This window comes from Phocoena sinus, chromosome 19 (genome assembly GCF_008692025.1).
Source record: "Phocoena sinus isolate mPhoSin1 chromosome 19, mPhoSin1.pri, whole genome shotgun sequence".
Classification (NCBI taxonomy): Eukaryota; Metazoa; Chordata; class Mammalia; order Artiodactyla; family Phocoenidae; genus Phocoena; species Phocoena sinus.
Window position 1 is genome coordinate 3160012 of NC_045781.1, and position 20196 is coordinate 3180207.

At 55.0% G+C, this 20196-nt stretch overlaps 3 protein-coding genes across 6 annotated transcripts; all 3 read left to right on the forward strand.

The window, feature by feature from the left end:
• Nucleotides 1-102: 102 nt before the first annotated feature.
• On the forward strand, nt 103-5745 carry SYT5 (synaptotagmin 5). 2 transcript variants are annotated; one of them, XM_032612847.1, is made up of 8 exons: nt 103-285; nt 852-1024; nt 2668-2787; nt 2903-3070; nt 3395-3562; nt 3860-3977; nt 4256-4389; nt 4929-5510. In XM_032612847.1, exons 1-8 carry the CDS (start codon nt 207-209, stop codon nt 5127-5129), a joined length of 1161 nt encoding a protein of 386 aa, XP_032468738.1. In that variant the 5' UTR covers nt 103-206; the 3' UTR covers nt 5130-5510. The 2 variants fall into 2 exon arrangements, with proteins under 2 accessions (XP_032468738.1, XP_032468739.1); XM_032612848.1 differs by having other exon boundaries at nt 137-285; nt 3863-3977; nt 4929-5745.
• A 3839-nt stretch (nt 5746-9584) lies between these two features.
• Nucleotides 9585-19572, forward strand: DNAAF3 (dynein axonemal assembly factor 3). Of its 2 annotated transcripts, XM_032612776.1 has the most exons (18): nt 9758-9842; nt 10366-10508; nt 10864-10957; nt 12025-12182; nt 12479-12661; nt 12873-12998; nt 13103-13225; nt 13450-13579; nt 14212-14326; nt 14496-14570; nt 16032-16184; nt 16491-16503; nt 16655-16741; nt 17193-17234; nt 17492-17623; nt 18023-18112; nt 18643-18819; nt 19423-19572. In XM_032612776.1, exons 1-11 carry the CDS (start codon nt 9758-9760, stop codon nt 16111-16113), a joined length of 1314 nt encoding a protein of 437 aa, XP_032468667.1. In that variant the 3' UTR covers nt 16114-16184; nt 16491-16503; nt 16655-16741; nt 17193-17234; nt 17492-17623; nt 18023-18112; nt 18643-18819; nt 19423-19572. The 2 variants fall into 2 exon arrangements, with proteins under 2 accessions (XP_032468666.1, XP_032468667.1); XM_032612775.1 differs by lacking the exons at nt 16491-16503; nt 17193-17234; nt 17492-17623; ... (1 more) ...; nt 18643-18819; nt 19423-19572 and adding exons at nt 9585-9649; nt 14655-15846 and having other exon boundaries at nt 9754-9842; nt 16032-16195.
• TNNI3 (troponin I3, cardiac type) lies at nt 16027-19579 on the forward strand. 2 transcript variants are annotated; one of them, XM_032612926.1, is made up of 8 exons: nt 16027-16184; nt 16491-16503; nt 16655-16741; nt 17193-17234; nt 17492-17623; nt 18023-18112; nt 18643-18819; nt 19423-19579. In XM_032612926.1, exons 1-8 carry the CDS (start codon nt 16174-16176, stop codon nt 19504-19506), a joined length of 636 nt encoding a protein of 211 aa, XP_032468817.1. In that variant the 5' UTR covers nt 16027-16173; the 3' UTR covers nt 19507-19579. The 2 variants fall into 2 exon arrangements, with proteins under 2 accessions (XP_032468817.1, XP_032468816.1); XM_032612925.1 differs by lacking the exons at nt 16027-16184; nt 16491-16503; nt 16655-16741 and having other exon boundaries at nt 17025-17234; nt 19423-19572.
• The last annotated feature ends 617 nt before the right edge of the window (nt 19580-20196 follow it).

The following is a 20196-nucleotide window of genomic DNA, read 5'->3' on the forward strand; positions in this document are numbered from 1 at the left end:
CCCTCCGTCGCAGGAAGGCTGAAACAACAACCCCCAGCATGCCTCGCGGCGGTTGGCAGGTTCCCATACGGGACCATACGGCCCAGGGTGCCGATGGGAGTTGGAGTTCTTTGTTGTTCGGATGGCTCGACGGATGCACGGGGTGGGTGTGGGGGGACTAGAGCATTTGGGTGCCTCCGCAGAAAGAACAGTAAGACCCCGCCGCCATGTTCCCGGAGCCCCCAACACCGGGGCCTCCAGCGACCGACACGCCTCCTGACTCGAGTCGCATCAGCCACGGCCCTGGTGAGCGAAACCCGGGGTGGAGCGGAGGGAAAGCCATGCTAGGATTCCCAGGGGCGGGGTTCGAACGGGTGTATTCAGGCTGGCGGGCTGGAAAATACGGGTGAGATTATAGTCGGCATCCTGGATTGGAATCTAAATGAAATGAAAAAGGAACAGGTTTGTGAGAAAATCAGGAACCAAATCAAGGGGTGTGGAATGGAATGGAACTGTGGATTGGTGAATTGAAAGATCCACCTCTCCCTTCTTTTAAAGAGGGAGACTGAGGCCCAGAGAAGGGATAAGCCTTCTAAAACACAGCGGTCGAGCAAAAAGATTAGAATGGGAGTAGAAGAGGAGGTGGAACTAATCCTAATAGGCAAGAAAATCTAGATGGTGTCAGCCTGCCTTAAGTCTTCAAATAGTTTTATATGTGAGACCAGTTGGAAGGAAAACATGGGAATAAAATGGAATGGAAATGGCTGGAGGGAAAACAAGGCCAGGATTTCAGCTGACACGTGTCATACAGAATGAATCAGCCTTCTTGTCTCTCAGGGCCTCAATGTTTGCTGTTTCCATGTCCTCTGCAGTGCCCCCCTGGGCTCTGGCCACCATCGTGCTGGTCTCAGGCCTCCTCGTCTTCAGCTGCTGTTTCTGTCTCTACCGGAAGCGTTGTCAGAGGCGGATGGGCAAGAAGAGCCAGGCTCAAGCCCAGGTCCACCTTCAGGAAGTGAAGGAGCTGGGCCGGAGTTACATAGACAAGGTGTGGCCTGGCCCAGCCCCTCAGCCCTGCTCCTTCCTTCACCCTTACTCCTCTCAATGGCCCAGCAGCCTCAGTCCCTGCTCCATCCCTCTTACACCCGCTGTATTTGCTCATCTCCCTTGTGTGTCTAGCCCTAACCTGGACCTGGGGACCTGGAGATAGACCAGACATTCACAAGAACCTCCAGCCTGATGGGGAAGTCAGATGCTCATATAGACATTCAAAATACAGGGTGGTATGTGCCACATTAGAGGCAGTACAGGGCACATGGGAGCACAGAGAAACCACCTGACAGCCTAGGCAGTCTGAGAAGGCTTCCTGGAGGAGGTGACTTCTGTGTTGAGACCCAGAGGAACTCAGAATTAACTGAGAGCAGAGAGAAGGACGTTCTACCTCAAAGGAGGAGCATGTGTTGAGGCCTGGAATCCTGATTCTAAGGGATATTTGGAGAACAAAGAGTCATTCTTCACAATAGCTGGGGTATAGCATACAGATATCCTGTGCTCTAGGGTGAGGTTTCTGGAGAGCTCAGCAGTACCCATGTAATGAAGGTGATTGGGAGCCACAGAAGTTTTGAGTGGGAGAGGCACAAGGTCACATGGGCTTTAGGATGAATCCCCTGGAACCCTTGTGGAGGACAGGTCTGGGGCAAGGAGACAAGGGAGGAGGCTGTATGGCAGCCTTGAGAGGTTGAAGCAAACGCGAGTTGGAAGACGTCGTTGGCGTGGAAAGCTACAGGTGCAAGTATCTGAGCACTGGGCCTCTGAATGCAGAGTGCAATGAGGCTCTCCTGGGAGCCAGAGTCCTAGGTTTCCAACCCAGAGCAACCGGCTCTGTGACCTTGGGAAATTCACTGTTTGTCTCTGAGCCTCAAGTTTGTGGACCATAACTAGTATTTCCTTACCTCCCTTTTCAACAAACAGCTGTTAAAATTATTACCCTTAAGGGATGTCCTTTAGGGCCCTGGTATCCAGTCTTCATCCCTCTCCCCTAAGCCAGTGACTCCAAAGACCATCAGCATCAGAATCAGTTCAGGTACTTGTTGACATGCAAATTCTGGATCTCGTGCCAGACCTACTGAATCAGAGTCTCTGAAGTGAAGGCATTTTGCCACACTACTCAGGGGAATTCTGATTCACATTGCATTTTGAAAATCGGTGGCTTAGGTTAAGAAGTTTTCTGACTTTGTTGTTCTAGTTTAGAATGGCAAATACACACTAAATATGCCATTTTTCCTCCATATTTTCTGTCCAAGATCACTGATCAATGTGGCAATTTGGACAGTCATCCCAATACATCCATTCATGTGTGAACTAAAATCTGCATCCATCCTGTAGGCAATGAGACACTGTCAGTGCTTGTTTTTCTAGTCTAGTCATGACAAGCACACTGCATGTGTGTCATCATGTCTATGCCCCACCGGTAGCAGGCATCACTAATAAAACACTGACGAACGTATCACACTGTGTTGCCATGGCTAGTCCCACCTGTGGCAGACATCACTAATCAAACACCGACTCTGCTTAGCTTGCAAGTGTTCAGGTATAGCTGGAGGGATCTGTGAGTCTCCTTTGGCTTCTGTGCCTGGGTGGATATCACTATCAGGGGAAGAGTTCACCTGCCCTTGCCCCTGGCTCTCTAAGGTGCAGCCAGAAGTGGAGGAGCTGGAGCCGACACCATCTGGGCCAGGGCAGCAGGTGGCAGAGAAGCATGAACTAGGACGACTACAGTACTCACTGGATTATGATTTCCAGAGTGGCCAGGTGGGTGTGGAGGAGGGGAGATGCTTTGGAGGGGAGGGTCCCAGGGGTTCTAGCCCCTTCTTGGAGGAAGCTCTGGAAGGGAAGCTAAGACTAGGGTCCCCTTATCACTGTACAGCTGCTGGTGGGCATCGTGCAAGCTGAGGGATTGGCAGCCTTGGACCTAGGTGGCTCCTCTGACCCCTACGTGCGGGTTTACCTGCTACCAGACAAACGGAGGCGGCACGAGACCAGGGTGCATCGGCAGACGCTGAACCCACACTTTGGGGAGAACTTTGCCTTCAAGGTGAGCTCGTGGCCTCAGTGCTTTATGCCCGGCAGCCTGTCCCCAGTCTCTGAAACACTTGGGACCGGTATCTTCAGCTTTTACTGGTGGCAGCTACCAGCTCTGGGGACTATTCCACTGGACCCTGCGTTGTCCCTTTGGGGGGCACTACTGGCCCCTGGACTGCTTCGTTGGTCCTTGGGCTGTCCCATTTGGGGTCCATAGGCACCCCCCTAACTGTTCCTTGGGACCCTCGCTGCCCCCACTCATCGCCTTCCACCTGGATGTGCTGTGTCCCACTTCCTACTCTCACCGTGTGCTTTCTTTGCGTCCCCCTTCCCCCAGGTCCCCTACGTGGAGCTGGGGGGCAGGGTACTGGTCATGGCAGTATACGACTTCGACCGCTTCTCCCGCAACGACTCCATTGGGGAGGTGCGGGTCCCCATGAGCTCCGTGGACTTGGGGCGGCCAGTGCTGGCCTGGCGGGAGCTGCAGGCGGCTCCTCGGGAGGAGGTGAGCACGCGTGGCCACGCCCCCACATCTGGGCCCGCCCACCTCAACCCCGGGCCAATCAGATCACAGGCCTCCGCGATCCTCTGGGCTCCAGCACTTCCACCTGCTGCAGAAGAGTAGCTCCCAGGTCTATCCTGGTGGATCAACGCCTCCCCTCGGCAGTCCCCCCTCGGATTGTACCACCCGGGTCTTAACTCTGGACCATACCATTTCAACACGAGGGGGAAGGAAGAAAAATCGCAGAGGGGTTGGATGCGGAGCCCCGGTTCCGGTGATGAGTCCCTCTCCATCTTTTAGCAGGAGAAACTAGGTGACATCTGCTTCTCCCTCCGCTATGTCCCCACGGCCGGGAAGCTCACCGTCATCGTCCTGGAGGCTAAAAACCTGAAGAAGATGGATGTAGCAGGGCTGTCAGGTGTGTGGGAAGCAAGCAAATGGTGGTGATGGGCGGGGGAGGTTCTCTGGCTAAGGTTCTGGCAGTGTCTGGGCCCCGAGGGTCTCATAGGGGAGAGGGGGATCCCGGCTGTCATGGAGGATTTAGATTCTATTTGGGCACGGAGAAAGGGAGACCTGAGGGGTCCATGGGCTGTCTCTGTGTTGTTCCAAAGAAGAGTCTCATGCGTTCCCCTCAATCTGATCCCTTTGGACTCACCAGAGTGGTGGGGTTATAAGATTCCTCCTCCCTCTCCCCAGATCCGTATGTCAAGGTCCACCTGCTGCAGGGTGGCAAAAAGGTGCGGAAGAAGAAAACGACCATCAAGAAGAATACTCTGAACCCCTATTACAACGAGGCCTTCAGCTTCGAGGTGCCCTGTGACCAGGTCCAGGTGAGCTCAGACCTGCCCATAGCCCCTGCCAGAGCAGCCCTTACCCCGGAGTCCCAGGCCCTGAGAAACCCCCGTTGCTAAGGGAAGGGAGACTCCTTTTCAACCCTGAGAAGCCAGGTCTTGGGGGTCTGATTGTGTTCTCAATCTCAGTTTCTCCCATGAGGACCAGGAAGCCCCACCCCCAAGCAAGACCAGGGTGCCCGTTGCCCTCAGGAGCTCTGGTTACTGAGAAAAAGAGACTTCCCCACAGCCCTAAGGCCCGGCCCCTCCACCCATTTCAAAGTCTTGAAGATTTGCCCCCCTTAGGAGGCTGACCCTAAGGGGCCTCCTAACAACCCCTGAGCAACGGGGTCCTGAGAGTTTATCTCCGCCCCCTCCCCCGGTCCAAGCTCCAGATGAAGCCTTAGCCCAGGGGCCTAGGAAGACCCCTCAGAATGAGGATTGTGAGGGAGAGGGTCTCCTTAGCAATGAAATCTGAGTCCCTCACATTACCTCCTTACCCCACTCTCTGTCTCTTCTTCCTCCCCTGCCCACCTCAGAAGGTTCAGGTGGAGCTGACTGTGCTGGACTATGACAAGCTGGGCAAGAACGAGGCCATCGGGAGGGTGGCCGTAGGGGCAGCGGCCGGGGGCGCTGGGCTGCGGCACTGGGCAGACATGCTGGCCAACCCCCGGCGGCCCATCGCCCAGTGGCACTCGCTGCGGCCCCCTGACCGAGTGAGGCCACCGCCAGCACCCTGATCCCCACCCTCAAGACCCTGACCCCAGACTCCTGTCCAAAGCCACGTCCATGCCCACCTTTAAGCCTTCTCTGAACGCTAACACCCCCCCCCACTCTACCCATTCCTGCCTTCTCCCCATCCCCATTATGCCAATCATGATAACCTGCCAACTCCCCCAATGTGGCACATGCCCAAAAGCCCCAGGGACCCCTGGGGGAGGAGGGGAGCAGTCTGGTCTCCCGCCATCCCAGGGTCTCGCCCTCTGCTTTGACAATCAGTGATCCCAGCCTACTATCCCCTTGGCTCCCAGTATCCCTTTTCCTGCACAGTATCACCCACTCCTGTCCCCGGTCTGATTCCTGCACCGCTCCTGGGACCAAATAAATACTCAGCAACTTTGCTGGCCTGGACCGGTGCTCCTTGATGGAGGTGGGTAGGGGTGAAGACTGGGAACCCAGGAGGGACCCTCCAGGGGTGGGACCACACAAGGGCAGGGATAGGGCTGCCTATCCTGGAAACACACACGGAAACTCACCCACCCACTCATCCATCCATCCTTTCACCCACTCACTCTCCCATTCACTCCATCACTTATTCATTCACTCACCCCTCCAAGCTTCAGCTTCCTCATCTGAAAAAAATCATGATAATACTAACACCTACTGTACATTTGCTGTGAGGAGTCACTGAGAATTCACTTAGTTATTCATGAATTTATCTGCTCCCTCACCCATGATTTACATAGATTTTCATACCCATATTTCCCTCCCTCCCTTCCTTTCTTCCTTGCATCATCCATCCTTTCTATATTCCCTGAGGCCCTCTGTGTGCCAGCTTCTGTTGGATGCTGGGGACCCCCAAATAGATGCAAATCCAGACTTTACTTCCAAGCAACTTATTGTCATCAAGGAAACAAAGTAGATATGCAGCGTCTAGGAATAAAATCCCTAGAGAATGAGAGAAAGGGCAAGATTTCCTCAGGGAGACACAGTAGTTCCAGCTACACCTCATTCTTTTTGCAACAAATTCTTTCTCTCAGTCTGTGTCTAGGAAAGTGGATCATTTTATTGTCTTCTCCCCCATCTCATCCCAGACAGGATTTCAGGTGACGGACAAAGGTCCATGACATTTGGCAAGAGAGCTCTCTGAGCATCAGGTAAAGTAGAAAATGAGCCAACAAGTACTGCCATGTGCTAAGGAAAGGGGCAGAACTTACCCCTGAGCTTCCTGGTAGCCAATGGGAAAAGGGAAATCTGATCAGTTACCTAGGTTGTGAGGTCATGAAATTTAAAAAGTTCCTCCAAAGGAATGCAATAATTTCTCATGTGTGAGTGAGTGGGGGGCATCTTTATAAAGACAGTACTATGTATATATTATTACTATTACTGCTACTACTTTTGATAATAATCCTCACAGCAACCTCATTAAATAGACACGATTATTATTCCCAGTTGACAAATGAGGAAACTGTGCTTCAGGGAATTAACATGACCTCCTCGGGATCATACATCCAGGAAGTCCTTCTCTAAATCCTGGGGTTGAATCTGTTCTGAGTTAGATGATGACATTGGGATCCCTGGGTCTATGTCTCCACAAGTAAGCAGACAAATGAGAAGTATAAAACCATTACAAGTGGCGACCAAACTGGGAAGGAAACCAGTAAGGGCTCAGATCATTTAAAAAGGGTTGTCAGGGACAGCTTCTCTGAAGAAGGCTGTGATATGAATGACAAGAAGGCATGAGGCTTCCAAAGATGAAGGGGAAATAGAATGGAATATGATCCAGTCACAAAAAGGAATTAAGTAACTGATTCATGCTATAGCATAGATGAACCTTGAAAACACGATTTTGACCAGACATAAAAGGCCACATATTGTATGATTCCAACTATATGAAGTATCTAGAATAGGCAAATCCACAGAGAAAAAAAAAAGCAGACTAGTGGTTTTCAGGGACTAGGGAGAGGGATAAATGAGGAGTGACTGATACTGAGTATGGGGTCTCCTTACGGCATGATGAGCAATTTCTGGAACTAGATAGTGGTGATGGTTGCACAATACTGTGAATGTACTAAACATCATTAATTGTAAGCTTCGTATGGTGTGTATTTTAACACACACACACAAAGATGGGGGGAAGAGAATTCCATACAGAAGGAACCCCAAGTTCCTTGCAAAGGCCCTGGGGGCAAGAACAGGCTTGATGTATTCTCCAAAGAGCCAGGAGGCCAGTGTGGCTGGAGAGGAGCATCAGGGTGGATGTATGGGGCTGGAGGTGGGGACATGACGTAAGAGACACAGCCAAGAGCCAGATCACACAGGAACTAGGAGGTGAAGCTAAGGAGCTGGGATTGTGTCTACCTGCAGTGAGAAACCTCAGTAGGGTTTTAGAGGGAAGTGGCATGGCTTGGTTCACATTTCAGATTACTCTGGCTCCTCCGTGGAGGAAACGTTGTGGAGAGTGGCGGTGATGAAGATAAAAGACGTTAAGCCTCACTGGAGAAAGTCAGGATCTGGGGCTCTAGTGGGCTGAAGGCTGACTCAGGAGGGGCCCAGGTTGGCTGGCCCACTCCTGGAGGGTTGCTGAAAACTCAGCCTTCATTTCCTTCCCACTAACCAGAACTGTCCTCAGCAGGCAGGTGGACCTTCTTTCAACCCACCACACTCCTGCTAGTTGCATGTTACCTTTCCCATTTTACAGAACATGAAACTGAGGCAGAGAGGGTGACTGACTTGGCTAAGTTCATGTAGCAGGGTGAGGAGAGGGGACAGAGAACCGAGGCTCCTTGGGTGCTGTGCCCTGGGCTGGGTGCTGGGGATGATCTGGAGATGTGTCTCACTGGAGTCCCTGCCCTTGTGGAACTCACAGACAGGTTCTCCCAGCCAGCAAGTGACAGGACAAGGTGTAAAACCCAGCCATGTCCGGCACCAAAAGCCACATTCTCAAGCGTCCTCAACCCCGGATATAAAGTACTGGGAGCCACAGGGCAGACTACAGTGGCCAGCTGCTGAAAAAGCAGGAGCAGAACTCAGGAAGATCCCTGGCTAAGGTTGGAAGGATTTGGAGTTTTCCAGGGGGAGAAGGGGAGGATGTTAGAAGGAGCAACACAAACCATAAAGGGACTTCCCTGGTGGTTCAGTAGCTAAGACTCCGCACTCCCAATGCTCCCAATGCAGGGTGCCCAGGTTCAATCCCTGGTCAGGGAACTAGATCTCACATGCCACAACTAAAAGATACCATGTGCTGCAACTAAAAAAAAAAAAAAACAAACGATCCTGCGTGCCACAACTAAGACCTGGCTCAGCCAAGTAAATAAATAAATAAATAATAAATAAACAAAAATAAATAAAAACACAAGCCATATAGACCTGGAGACAACAGAGGACTTGGTGTGGTTCCTGAAGCCCTGTTGTGTAGCTTGCCCCCTTCCGTAGGGGGTGTAAATACTGTCACTGTGGCTGATTTCAAGCCACCAATGTGAAGTCTGAATATAGAGTTGAGAAGAGATGCCTACTACCACACCATCCTATAGTATTTCCCAGAGTAGAACAAGGGTCCCAAAATTTAAGGCAAAGCCAAAACAAAAACAAAGTCACCAAAACCAACACACCCAGTAATCAAGATAGAAAGTATTTTAATGCAATATTTTTTTTTTTAATTTAAAGACAGGATCTGACCCTTCCCTTGGACCACTCTGCCTTATCCTAATCCTGGCCCTTGTTCTAATAAAACTTTATTTACAAAAATAGACAGCCCATGGTCCTAGTTTGCCAACTTCATTTTTTAAACTATTGCATGAAAATAGCATTTCCTTCTTACAGGTACAACAGCTGTAAATAACCTTAAGACCATCAATAATTGTAAAATAAAGTAGGAAGTGATGAGTTTTGAGTATGATTACTTTTATTTTAATGTATTTTATTGGAATTTAATTTTTAGTAAAAAGTTTAATTTTTAATAATGATTGTGTGTAAAACCAGGTCACAAAATTCCTGAAAATGTAGCAACCGAAGCCAGTGCTAGCTAGCCTCAGTACTTCGCTGTGTTTTTCTCACCTGGAGAGAAGCCCTGTGTGATAGAGCCAGGGTGTGAGGGGAAATGGGGCCACAGAGGTCTATAGTTTATGGTCTAAGCCACCTCAGTTTAATTTGGGTTGATCAAGATTCTGTTCCGTTCTGTCTAAATCTGAATCGGCCCAGGCCTCCAGCTTCCAGAAATTTGGATCGCCCCCAGCCCCGCCCCCAGCCTCTTCCGGCCCCGCCCCTTCCCCTTCAGCGCCGTCGTCATGACAACCGCGTCCTCTCGCCCACCGCTCCCACAAACCCTTAGCGCTCCCATTGGCTAAAAGTTTGCAACGGGCAGGTCTCCCTCGCTCTCATTGGTCAGTTGATGGCGGTGGTGCCAGCCCGCACACTCCTATTGGCCGACTGATTGAAAAGGGCGGGGACTATGGGCAGCAGTTGTGTAGGGGCCTTCGGATCCCAGCGCCTCACCGAGAGGGGAGGGAGGGGACGTCTCGGGTTATTTAGAAGGATAAAGGTGAGGGGGGTGTGAAAGGGGCGAGAAGTCAGCGGAGGTGAGAAGGGAATGGGTGGGCAATGCAGACACGATATTTGGGGATTCCCGGGTTGTTTGTCCCGCAGGGAGATGACCACACCAGCGGGCTCGGGCACTGGCTTCGGCTCTGTGTCCTGGTGGGGCCTGTCCCCGGCGGTTGACCTGCAGGCTGAGAGTGAGTCGCCCACACAGGACCACAAATCATCCGACACAGCGGCTGCTTTCACAGCCTGGCAGACACTAACGTTCTGGCGCTAACGTTCTCTGAGGCTCCAAGGGCGGGGGGGCGCCCTCCAGTGGACAGCCTAGATACCTCTGCGAACTACGAGTCCCAGAATGCTTAGAGGCACAGCTCCTTTTAAAACCAAGGCCTGGGCTTTCCTCGTGGCGCAGTGGTTGAGAGTCCGCCTGCCGATTCAGGGCACACGGGTTCGTGCCCCGGTCCGGGAGGATACCACATGCCGCGGAGCGGCTGGCCCCGTGAGCCATGGCCGCTGAGCCTGCGCGTCCGGAGCCTGTGCTCCGCAACGGGAGAGGCCACAACAGTGAGAGGCCCGCGTACCGCAAAAAAACCCAAAAAAACAAAAAAACAAGGCCAGGGGTGCAAGTCCTGCTGGGAGTTGTAGTTCATCGTGCTGGGGGTGGCTGCAGGGGGCGTTCTCCAGGCCACAAACCCCAGCCTGCTGTCGTCTTGTCAGGTCCTCCTGTGGACCCAGACTCACAGGCCGATACAGAGCACGGGACCCCCGAGCTAAATGTGCTGCTGTTGGGCTCCGTGGATGGGCGACACCTGCTACGGACCCTGACCCGGGCGGCTCTCTGGCCTCGAAGGAGGTTCCGTGTAAGCTGGGATTATGGGGTCCTGGAAGGAGGAGGATGAAGATAAGAGCGCAGATTCCTGAGTCCTTGAGGGAGGAGGGAGCTGGGGACCCAGACTCCTAGGTCCTGAGGAGGGAAGGGGCTGGTGTTGGGGACTCCTTGGTTGAAGTGAGAGGAAGAGCCTAAGGATCAAGTCTCCTGAGTAGTGATGGGGAGGGGGGTTCTGAGTGCCCACACTCCTGTGTTTAAAGGAGTGGGGCTGGTGTACAGGTCTCCTGGGTCCTGTGGAAGAAGGGGGCTGAGGTTTCCCACTCCAGGGTCTCCTAGGGGCCAGGAACACAGGTCTCACAATCATTTTTCCCTGTCCATCCTTCCAGTTTTATGTGCTGGAGAATAATATGGAAGCTGTAGCCCGACACATGCTGATTTTCAGCCTAGCCCTGGAGGATCCTGAGAAGATGGGGTTGCAAGGTCAGCAAATACCCGGCAATCTGGCCCCCAGCTCCTTCCCCCTCCCTGCAGGAATTCTGGCATTTCAAGGGTGCAGTTAAACATTTTGGACATTGTTCCCTATTTCATCACTTGCTCACTTGTTTGGTAGCCTTAGAGCCTCAGTTTTTCCCACCTTTGAAATGGGGATAAAAGATAATACTTCCTAGAATCATTTAGGGAATTCCAGGAGAAAAACCGCATAAAACTCTCAGAACTGTGCATGACACAGTGTAAGTATTCAAAACCTCTTAGCGAGGGAGAAGCCCAAAAGAGATCAAAGGGCTTCCTGAGAGGTAGTGAGTCCCCCAGATGTGGGAGGGTTTGGCTGAGCTGAGCCTGAGTCCTGAGTCTCCCTTAGTTAGAGGTGTGCACCCCAGGGAATCTGCGTGGAGGAAGCGGCCTTGGAAGTGAGATTATAAGGAGGAGGGGGAGAAGGAGGATTTGGGTGGGAAATGATTATTTCCCAGTAACAAAAACTTCAGTTTAGTGCCTAGAGCAGAGTGTAGACTCAGGCAGGCTGTATTCAAATTCTGACTCTGTTTGCTGTGTGACCTTAGTTGCGGCAGGCGAACTCTTAGTTGCAGCATGCATGTAGGATCTAGTTCTCTGACCAGGGATCGAACCCGGGCCGCCTGCATTGGGAGCGCCGGAGTCTTATCCACTGCGCCACCAGGGAAGTCCCTTTTATAAGATTCTTAACTAAAATGAAAATATTCAACACTTTAACACACATAAATCTTCATCTCCATCTATATCTATATAAAACTTTTCCATTTTTAAGGCAAGGGAAACAAACATGAAATTCAGGATTGGGGTTACCTGCAGGGGGTGGGAAGGAATAGGCGAGGAGACCTAGGTGGGGTGTAAGTTATTCTTCGTGTTCTAGCTATTCGGGTGGGTAGGGAGTTTGCCTGGGTCCGTTGTGCTGATTACACGACTATGGAATAAGAAGATCACTATAAAGTGGGTATGCGTCATCCGCACGGGTCTCGTTTCTGGGCTCACTCCTCTGCCCCCTCCTCTAATTTTCTCCCCGCTCCCCGCAGAGAGGAGCGAGACCTTCCTGGAGGTGTGGGGGAACGCACTGCTGCGCCCCTCTGTGGCCGCCTTCGTGCGCACCCAGGCCGGCCGCCTGGCTCGCCTCGTCCCGGAGCCCGATCGCCTGGCGGAGCAGCTGCCCTGGCTCAGCCTGGGCGCCCTCAAGGTGCCGCCGCCCGGCCTGCGGCCGTCACCGGCGTGGATCCGGGTGGCGGTGGGAAGAATGGGGATAAGCAGTCCAAAAGGGTTTGCGTTGATGGATAGAGCTGAGGGCTCCCCGGCTCCCACAGTGGGATATGGCCCTGGGGGTGGCTGCTACTCGCGGAGCCTCAGTTTCTTCATCTGAGAAAAAAGAGAATCGTTCCCACGCCCTGGGAGGAAAGGGAGGATCAGGTAAGAGAAGCTGCGGTCCCTGCAGCCGCCTCTCCCTCGTTCTCTCTCCACGCGGGCCTGGTCGTGCAGTTCCGCGAGCGCGACGCCCTGGAGGCCGTGTTTCGTTTCTGGGCCGGAGGGGAGAAGGGGCCCGAGGCTTTCCCCATGAGCCGCCTGTGGGACTCGAGGCTGCGCCACTACCTGGGCTCCCGGTACGACGCCCGGCGCGGTGTCAGCGACTGGGACCTGCACATGAAGCTGCACGATCGCGGGGTGAGGGCTGGGAGGAGGGGCCTGGGGTCTCCAGTCCTGGGTGTGTAGGAGGAGGGGCTGGGGCTTGAGGAAGCAGCGGTTGGGGGCCCCAAATCCTGGGTCTGAAGGAAAAGGGTGCCAGAGGCCCTCAGTGCTGGGTCTTTGGGAGGAGATCCTGGGATCCATATACCAGATTCACTGAGGCCTCTTTTCTTGCATCCCCCCACTCCAGGCCCGAGCCATCCACACCAGTGAGTTCCGGCGCTGGAGGGACACAGGGGTCGCCTTTGAACTCAGAGACTCCAGCGCTTATCACGTGCCCAACCGGACCCTGGCGTCCGGTCGCCTCCTGAGCCACGTGCGAGTCCACTCCCTGCCCTGGCTGCTTCTTCTTTTCGGGGGCCCAGGAGTCGGAGTCCCCAACATCGACCTCACCCGTCTCCTCTCTCCCTGATTTCCCAGCGCGGGGAGCGTGTAGCAGCGCGCGGGTACTGGGGGGACATCGTCACGGGGCCCTTCGTGGCCTTCGGCATCGAAGCGGACGACGAGACCCTCCTGAAGACCAGCAACGGTCAGCCTATCAAGGTTTGAGGCTGGAGGTGCTGGGGCTGGAGGCGAGTTCGCGAGGCCCCGCCCCCTATGCGCCCCCTCTCTACTTCCTAGGGCCAGTATGGAGGTGTAAGCTTGCCCGCCAGATGCTAGCTCTGGGTGTGGGGGAGTGTGGGGATGGCGTACTCTAAGCCTCTCCCCTGCCATTCCGGCCCCGCGGTCCTAGCCCCGCATCCGGCCACGCCCTTTGTCCCCCAAAGACCGCGGGCGAGATCACGCAGCACAACGTGACGGAGCTGTTCCGAGAGATGGCCGCCTGGGGGCGCCCAAGAGCCACCCAGGGAGACCCCGCGCAGGTGCAAGGCGACGCGGATGGAAGCCCGGAGCCTGGTAAGCGACGGACCCAGCCTTCTTCCTTGAGATGGGAATTGGGGCTCGGGTGATCATGTCTGGGAGAGAATGGGACCCGGACCCCCATCCCGGGCTTCAGGCTCCTGGTGTTTCAAGTCCAAGCATGGACTGGTATGGTATCTAATGCCTGGACAAGTGACCTCCCCTTCCCGACATCCGGTCTATTTTTCTCTCTTCTCTTTGAGCTTCTCTCCCTTTGCTAAATCCTGACAACATCCTTAGCATTCTGAATTCCAGCAGTAGAATTCTCATCCTACCTGCAGAAGTCCAAGAGGCTGAGAACATTTTAACAAGGTTAAGCTGGGTCCCAGCTTAACGCTGGAGAGCCCTCCCCCCCAAATCTGGTCGCGCCTCCTTCCACCCATCCCCTAACTTGGCCCTCCCGGGTGAATGGATGTCTTGTGTGGCCATGGGCCAACCACTCTCTTTTCTTCTCTTGAATCTCAGTTGCCTGGTCTGTAAAATGGGTCTCTGTGTGCCAGGCCAATCCTCCCAGAATTTTCCAGGAATCTGCCTAAGAGGAAGGATGAGAAAGGGCTTGAAGACGGACAAGGCGAGTCATCTCCAAGTTTTGTCTGTTTGCCTAACCCTGCCAGTCTTCCCTTCCCCAGCAGCCCCTGTCCCGGAATCCTTCACTGTCCACTTCCTGTCCCTCGGTTCTGCCCAGACCCTCCACCACAAGAGCTGCTACAAGGGACGGTTCCAGCTTCTCTACGTGGCTTGTGGGTAAGAGGGCCTGGGAGGTTCCCAGATTTTCCTCCCCCAACCCCTCCTCCCTCAGACCCAGGAATCCAAGTCTCCAGACCCTCCTTAATCAGTGTCTAGGTCCCCAGCCCGCCTCTTCCCTCAGGACCTAAAAGTCTGAGCCTCAGCCCTCCCCTTTTTCTCTCTGCAGGATGGTCCATCTTCTCAGCCCTGAGCTCGGTGCCTGCGTGGCCCCCGGAGGACGCCTCATTGTAGAATTAGCCCAGTGAGCCAGCGGAGAGCAGGGCGGGGAACTTCCAGGCTGGGGGCGGAAAGCCAGGTCCCCTAACACGCTGCTCCCTGGTTCCAGGTTCCTAGTGGACCTGCGGCAGGAGCAGCTGCAGGGCTTCTCCACCCGGGTCGGGGAGCTAGCACAGGCGGCTGGATTCGCCCCACAGCCGGGGGCCAGGCGCTCGCAGACCTTCGCGCGCTTCTACAAGGCCGGAGACTCTGCTCCCAGCCGCAAGGACCCAGCTGTGGGATCTGGGACTCCGCCCCCTGAAGTCCTGGCCCCGCCCCTTGAGGCAACCAACCCTCCCCCCCAGGACCTGACCCAGCCCCTTGAAGGCGGGATCCCACCCTCTGAACCCCTCAAACGGCCCTCAGAGTCTCAGGCTTCACTGTTGGAGGCTTTGGTTCCACCCACAGGGAGTCAGACCCCCAAACCAGAGAGTCTGACTGTATCTCCGGAGACCAACTCCCCAATCCCTAACTTCTAAAGTCGGGTCCTAGAATCAGAACGCGCCTCTAGAATACTCAATTATACTCCCAGCATTCTCAGCGCCAGAGGTGTCGCTAGAATTTCAGATTCCATTCCTGGGATTTTATATTTTATTCCTAGAATTCTAGATTGTTCTCTTGAGTTCTACATTCCACTCCCAAGACTCTAAAACCAGCCTGGAGATCCGGCCCTGGGGCTCAGGCCCTCTGCGTGGTCCCCTCATCCCCAGGCATCCCATTCCTAACTAGGGGCTGGGGGTGTCTCCTCTCACAGGCTGGTCAACACTAGGGTGGTCCAAGTAAAGAGAGCCAGATCCTCTTCTCCGTGTGTCCGTGTGTCTTTCCTGCCCTCAGTCTGTCTCCAAGGGCTGGGAGAGGGGAGGGGCAGGAGTGTTCAAGAGAAGAGACTCGAGACCAGATTTCTGGGTTCCCAAGAGGGCTAGGGGTGAATTTCTCCGTGCTGCCTGCTGAGAGCCTGGGCACCCCACACCTGGATTCTCAAATAAATCAGCAAAACTTATGGATTGGCTAACAGGTTTGGGGCACTGAAACTGCCCATAACATGGTATAAAAAAATAACATGGTAAAAAAAAGTTCTAGCCCTCAAGGAGAATTACAATTTAGTGAGGGGGCGGGGCCTAGACTCCTGGGTCTGAGGAAGGAGGACGTTGGGGTCCGAACTCTTGTGTCAGAGGGAAGAGGGGCTGGGGGCCTGGACTCCTGTGTCAGAAGGAGGAGGGTTTTGGGGGCCTGGACACCCATCGGGGTCTGAGGATGGAGAGGTTGGGGGTCTGGACTCCTAGGTGGGAGGAGGGAGGGGCTGGATTCCCAGGCCGCCAAGATGGAGGGGTGATCCAGCTGGAGCATGGCCCGCCCCAGCCCTCACGCGCCCCGTTATCTCGAATCCTGGGCAGGGAGGGGAGGGGGCAGCAATATATTTAGTCTCTGTCCTCGCCCTTTATCTCAGTGTCCTCAGTGAGGCTTGTGCAGACCGGACGAGACAGAAGCCCCAGGGGCCTTCAAGGTCACTCCGGACGCCCCCTCACTGACCCTCCAAGAGCCCCTTGTCCCCTGCTCTGCCTTCCACAACCCCTGGCTTGAGACTCAGCATGGCGGACCGGTGAGTAATTGGTAACCGGGACTCCTGAGAACCGAGGCAGTGGCGGATAGGGGGGTGATCCCTCGGGTTCCTGTGAGGGGTGAGAGCTGCGAGGTTGGACTCCAGGCCTGAGAAGGGAGGTAGGGACAGGACTCCTGGGCATCGGAATGAGGTAAGAGTCTGGGAATCCGACCCATAGGAGCCGAGAAGCGGCAGCTGGCGGGCCGGACCTGTCGGTCAGAGGGGCCTCTGGGGTCCCTTAGGACACGGCGTGGACAGGACCCAGGCCTACCATTAATCCCCTTTTCCTGGTTTCTCTCCCTCCAGGAGCGGCGATGCGGTGAGAGTCGGCGTGGGCTGGACCCGCCTGGCCGGGGAGGGCGCTGCCGGGAGGGCTCTGGGGCAAGAGGCTGCAGCCCTGGAAGACTGCATGGAGAGGGGCTGGGGAGGGGGATCCCTGTGATGACTCAGCTCCGTTCCCCAAATCCCAGGCGGAGAACCCGCCTCCCGCGCCACCCCCTGTACGACGCCGCTCCTCAGCCAACTACCGCGCCTACGCCACGGAGCCGCACGCCAAGGTGAGGGCGGGGCCAGCGCGGTGGGCGGAGCTGGGCGGGATTTCGCAGGATCTGGATTCGGATTCTTAGGTTACCCGCGGCTGGGGGAGGAGAGGCGGAGCCAGGGCCTTTACCGGACTTTGGTCGTGGGCGGAGCCCAAGCGGATGCGGCGCTTCAGGGGCGGAGTTTATCATAGGGCTGGGCTCTGTTTGGTGAGAGCTTGCCTATGGGCGGAGTCCCGCTGCCCGTGGGAACTGAGATTGCTTAGAGATGGTGGGGGGAGGTGCGTAGCCAGAGACAGCACATTGGTGGATGGGAATGAGGGGCGTGGCTTCCCGTAGACTGAAGGCTGGAGTTGGAGGCGGGACTAAATCTGGACCTGGCTTGAGGGGGCGGGTTCTGAAGCTCCTCCCGGCGTCCTCCTTCGGATCCTCCTCGCTCATCCTTCCTTGCTCTGTCTCACCCCGGCAGAAAAAGTCTAAGATCTCCGCCTCGAGAAAACTGCAGCTGAAGGTGCGATGCGCCTGGGGAGAGCGCCTAGGTGTCTTCAGGGGGCGGGGCTTGGAAGTTGGGTGGGGCTTCGGAAGAGCAGGTGGGCGGGAGGCCCTGAAAGGGAGGGGCGGGGCCTTGGAATGATGGACATCAACCTTGGGGGGTTCAGGTCTCTGGAAGCAGGCCTGGGATTAGAGGGTGGGGCCCGGCGGGGGTGGCTATCCCGCTCTGTCCTCATCCCCATACCTGTGCTGCCATACCCGTCGTGCCCTCCCCAGACCCTGATGCTGCAGATTGCGAAACAGGAGCTGGAGCGGGAAGCAGAGGAGCGGCGAGGAGAGAAGGGGCGTGTTCTGAGCACGCGGTGCCAGCCTCTGGAGCTGGCCGGGCTGGGCTTCGCGGATCTGCAGGTACCGGCTCCAATCAGGGACTCCTGCCTAGCCCGGCATCCGAGGTTCCTACTGTTCGGTCTTGCATCCCTTAGGACTCAGGGGTACAGTTACTATGTCCCCTTTCTGCTCAGGACCTTCGGGTCCAATCTCCCAATTCTTACCCTCAGGAGTTCAGAAATGTGGCCTGCAGCTGCCTACAATCTCAAAACCCAGAGGTCGGTTCCTCCAACCCACTCCAGTCCAGATTCTCAGAACACCTGGCTCTGGAGTTCTGCTTTGTTCGCAGTCCCCCAGGGTCTGGCTTCAATCTAATCCTCCAGGACCAGCTGTCCAGGTCCCCAGCTCCTCCTCCCTCAGACCCCGGGAGTCCAGAACCCCAGCCTTCCCCCCACCACGCACACTGCATTCCTCCACCAGGACTTGTGCCGACAGCTCCACGCCCGCGTGGACAAGGTGGATGAGGAGAGATATGACGTGGAGGTGAAAGTCACTAAGAACATCACAGAGGTGGGAGACACTGGGCCATCTGGGTCGCTTCAGGATAGGAGGTGATGCCTGGGGCTCTGGTCTCAGCCTGGACCCTTGCAGCTGCTTATGGTTGCAGAAACCAGGAGACCCAGGACAACTTTGTGAGCCTGGCAGGGAGGGGGCAGAAGGATGTGTACAATATGGTCAGGGAATGCTGTTCTAGGCAGAGGGAACAGCACATGCAAAACCCAAGAGGTGGGAAAGCGGAAAATATGTTTGTGAAAATGTGTGGCTGGAGCCTCAAGTGTTGGTAAGTGAGTTCAGGTGTGGGCCAGGGAACTGTGAGATGCATGTAGCTGGACTGGGATGTGTCAGTAGTTTTCAGAGATGAGGCTGGGGCAGATCAGGTTCCAATTTCAGGATGGGGAGCTTGGATTTTGTCTCGAAGGTGGTAGGAGCCTAAGCTAGGTAGAACCTGGATCGGGATAGGAGGGAAGTGCAGGGTGCAAGAGTGAGGCAAGGAGGAAGTGGAAGGAGGGGTCTCCACCTCTGTTTATGGCTGCTACCAGATCGCAGATCTGACCCAGAAGATCTTTGACCTTCGGGGCAAGTTTAAGCGGCCCACTCTGCGTAGAGTGCGGATCTCTGCGGATGCCATGATGCAGGCACTGCTGGGCACCAGGGCTAAGGAGTCCTTAGACCTGCGGGCCCACCTCAAGCAGGTGAAGAAGGAGGACACGGAGAAGGTGAGTGTGGTTACAGGTCCAGGAAAGGGGGTGCTTAGGGGAGAAGGTGTGTGTGTGTGAGCAATTCTAGGGACTAGCCTGAGGGCAGGTGGCAGTTGGAGTTGTGGGGAGAAGTATCTGGTAAGGGTCTTCCACAGGAAGTACAGGAGGGGCACAGGAAACGCAAGAGGAAGACAGAATGTAGAAGCGGAAGACAGGAAGTGCATTAGGGAGAATGGAAATGGCAAGGAGTCAGGAAGTGCATGATGTCTGCAGGATGTTTGTGAGAGAAAAGGAGTGCAGGAGGGAGACAGGAAGTCCAAGAGGGAAACGGGAAGTGCAGGAGGAAGACAGGAAGTGCAGGAGGGACACAGGAAATGCAGAGGGGAGACAGGAAGTGCAGGAAGGACACAGGAAGTCCAAGAGGGAGACAAGAAGTGCAGCAGGGAGACAGGAAGTGGGGCAAATTGGAAGGGATCTTCTGAGAGGACAAGAAGTGTTCCAGAACCAGACTGTGTGATGGGCATCCAGAATAGAGTGGCCCAGCAGGCGGGAGGGCAAGTGGAGGATATCTGAGAGCCTGTAGACCAGGAAGACACCCTAACCTCTGACCCATTCCTCCAGGAAAACCGGGAGGTAGGAGACTGGCGCAAGAACATCGATGCGCTCAGTGGAATGGAAGGCCGCAAGAAAAAGTTTGAGGGCTGAGCCGGCCTGTGCACAGCCCTGGCCCTGGCCCTGAGGATGGCCCCGAGGAATAAAGCTTCTCTCTGAGCTGGGAGTGGCTGTGTGTCTATTACCAGGGGCGCTTAGGTGTGAGAGAGGTGGGAGAACTGAGGGCCAGGCTCCCCCAAAGCCACAGCGCACATCAGGAGCAGAGCTGGGTCTCCACGTGGAGCTGCACAGAGGTGCCGAGACCAGGGCCCAAAGGCAGACACACAGAGACACGGACAGGCTGTCAGCGACCCCGGGAGAGACAGCCAGGCAGAGACCCAAAGGCAGAGGAAAACAGGTGGAGATTCATGGGAAGAAGTGCACAGAAAGGGGAAACAGACAGATACACACAGAGGGACAGAGATGACCTCGCCCTGGAAGAGACAGAAATAAGGACCCACAGAGGGAGAACTGCAGATACAAAGAGACACCCCCCCACACACCACACACACACACAAGAACTAGAAAGATAAAAACAGACACAGAGCTAAAGACACAGAAACCGAGTCACAGAGAAGCACAGGGACACCTGGAGACACAGACCAATAGCCAGACATCAAGAGAGGCAGATATGCAGAGACACCCGTGGAAATGGGTGAAAAACTGGCGGCACAGAGACAGGCAGAGTGAAGAACTCAGAGACAGAGATGCAGAGAGAGCCCCAAAGCCAACCCCTGAGAAATG

Excerpts from the sequence above, each read along its gene's own strand:
- SYT5 (XM_032612847.1), top strand. The coding sequence starts at position 207 with ATGTTCCCGGAGCCCCCAACACCGGGGCCTCCAGCGACCGACACGCCT. Across the intron at positions 2,788-2,902 it reads ATGATTTCCAGAGTGGCCAG|CTGCTGGTGGGCATCGTGCA; the intron begins GTGGGTGTGGAG and ends ATCACTGTACAG. Across the intron at positions 3,071-3,394 it reads GGGAGAACTTTGCCTTCAAG|GTCCCCTACGTGGAGCTGGG; the intron begins GTGAGCTCGTGG and ends CCCTTCCCCCAG.
- DNAAF3 (XM_032612775.1), top strand. The coding sequence starts at position 9,758 with ATGACCACACCAGCGGGCTCGGGCACTGGCTTCGGCTCTGTGTCCTGG. Across the intron at positions 9,843-10,365 it reads GGTTGACCTGCAGGCTGAGA|GTCCTCCTGTGGACCCAGAC; the intron begins GTGAGTCGCCCA and ends TCGTCTTGTCAG. Across the intron at positions 13,580-14,211 it reads GGATGGAAGCCCGGAGCCTG|CAGCCCCTGTCCCGGAATCC; the intron begins GTAAGCGACGGA and ends TCCCTTCCCCAG.
- TNNI3 (XM_032612925.1), top strand. The coding sequence starts at position 17,034 with ATGGGAATGAGGGGCGTGGCTTCCCGTAGACTGAAGGCTGGAGTTGGA. Across the intron at positions 17,235-17,491 it reads CGAGAAAACTGCAGCTGAAG|ACCCTGATGCTGCAGATTGC; the intron begins GTGCGATGCGCC and ends TGCCCTCCCCAG. Across the intron at positions 17,624-18,022 it reads TGGGCTTCGCGGATCTGCAG|GACTTGTGCCGACAGCTCCA; the intron begins GTACCGGCTCCA and ends TTCCTCCACCAG.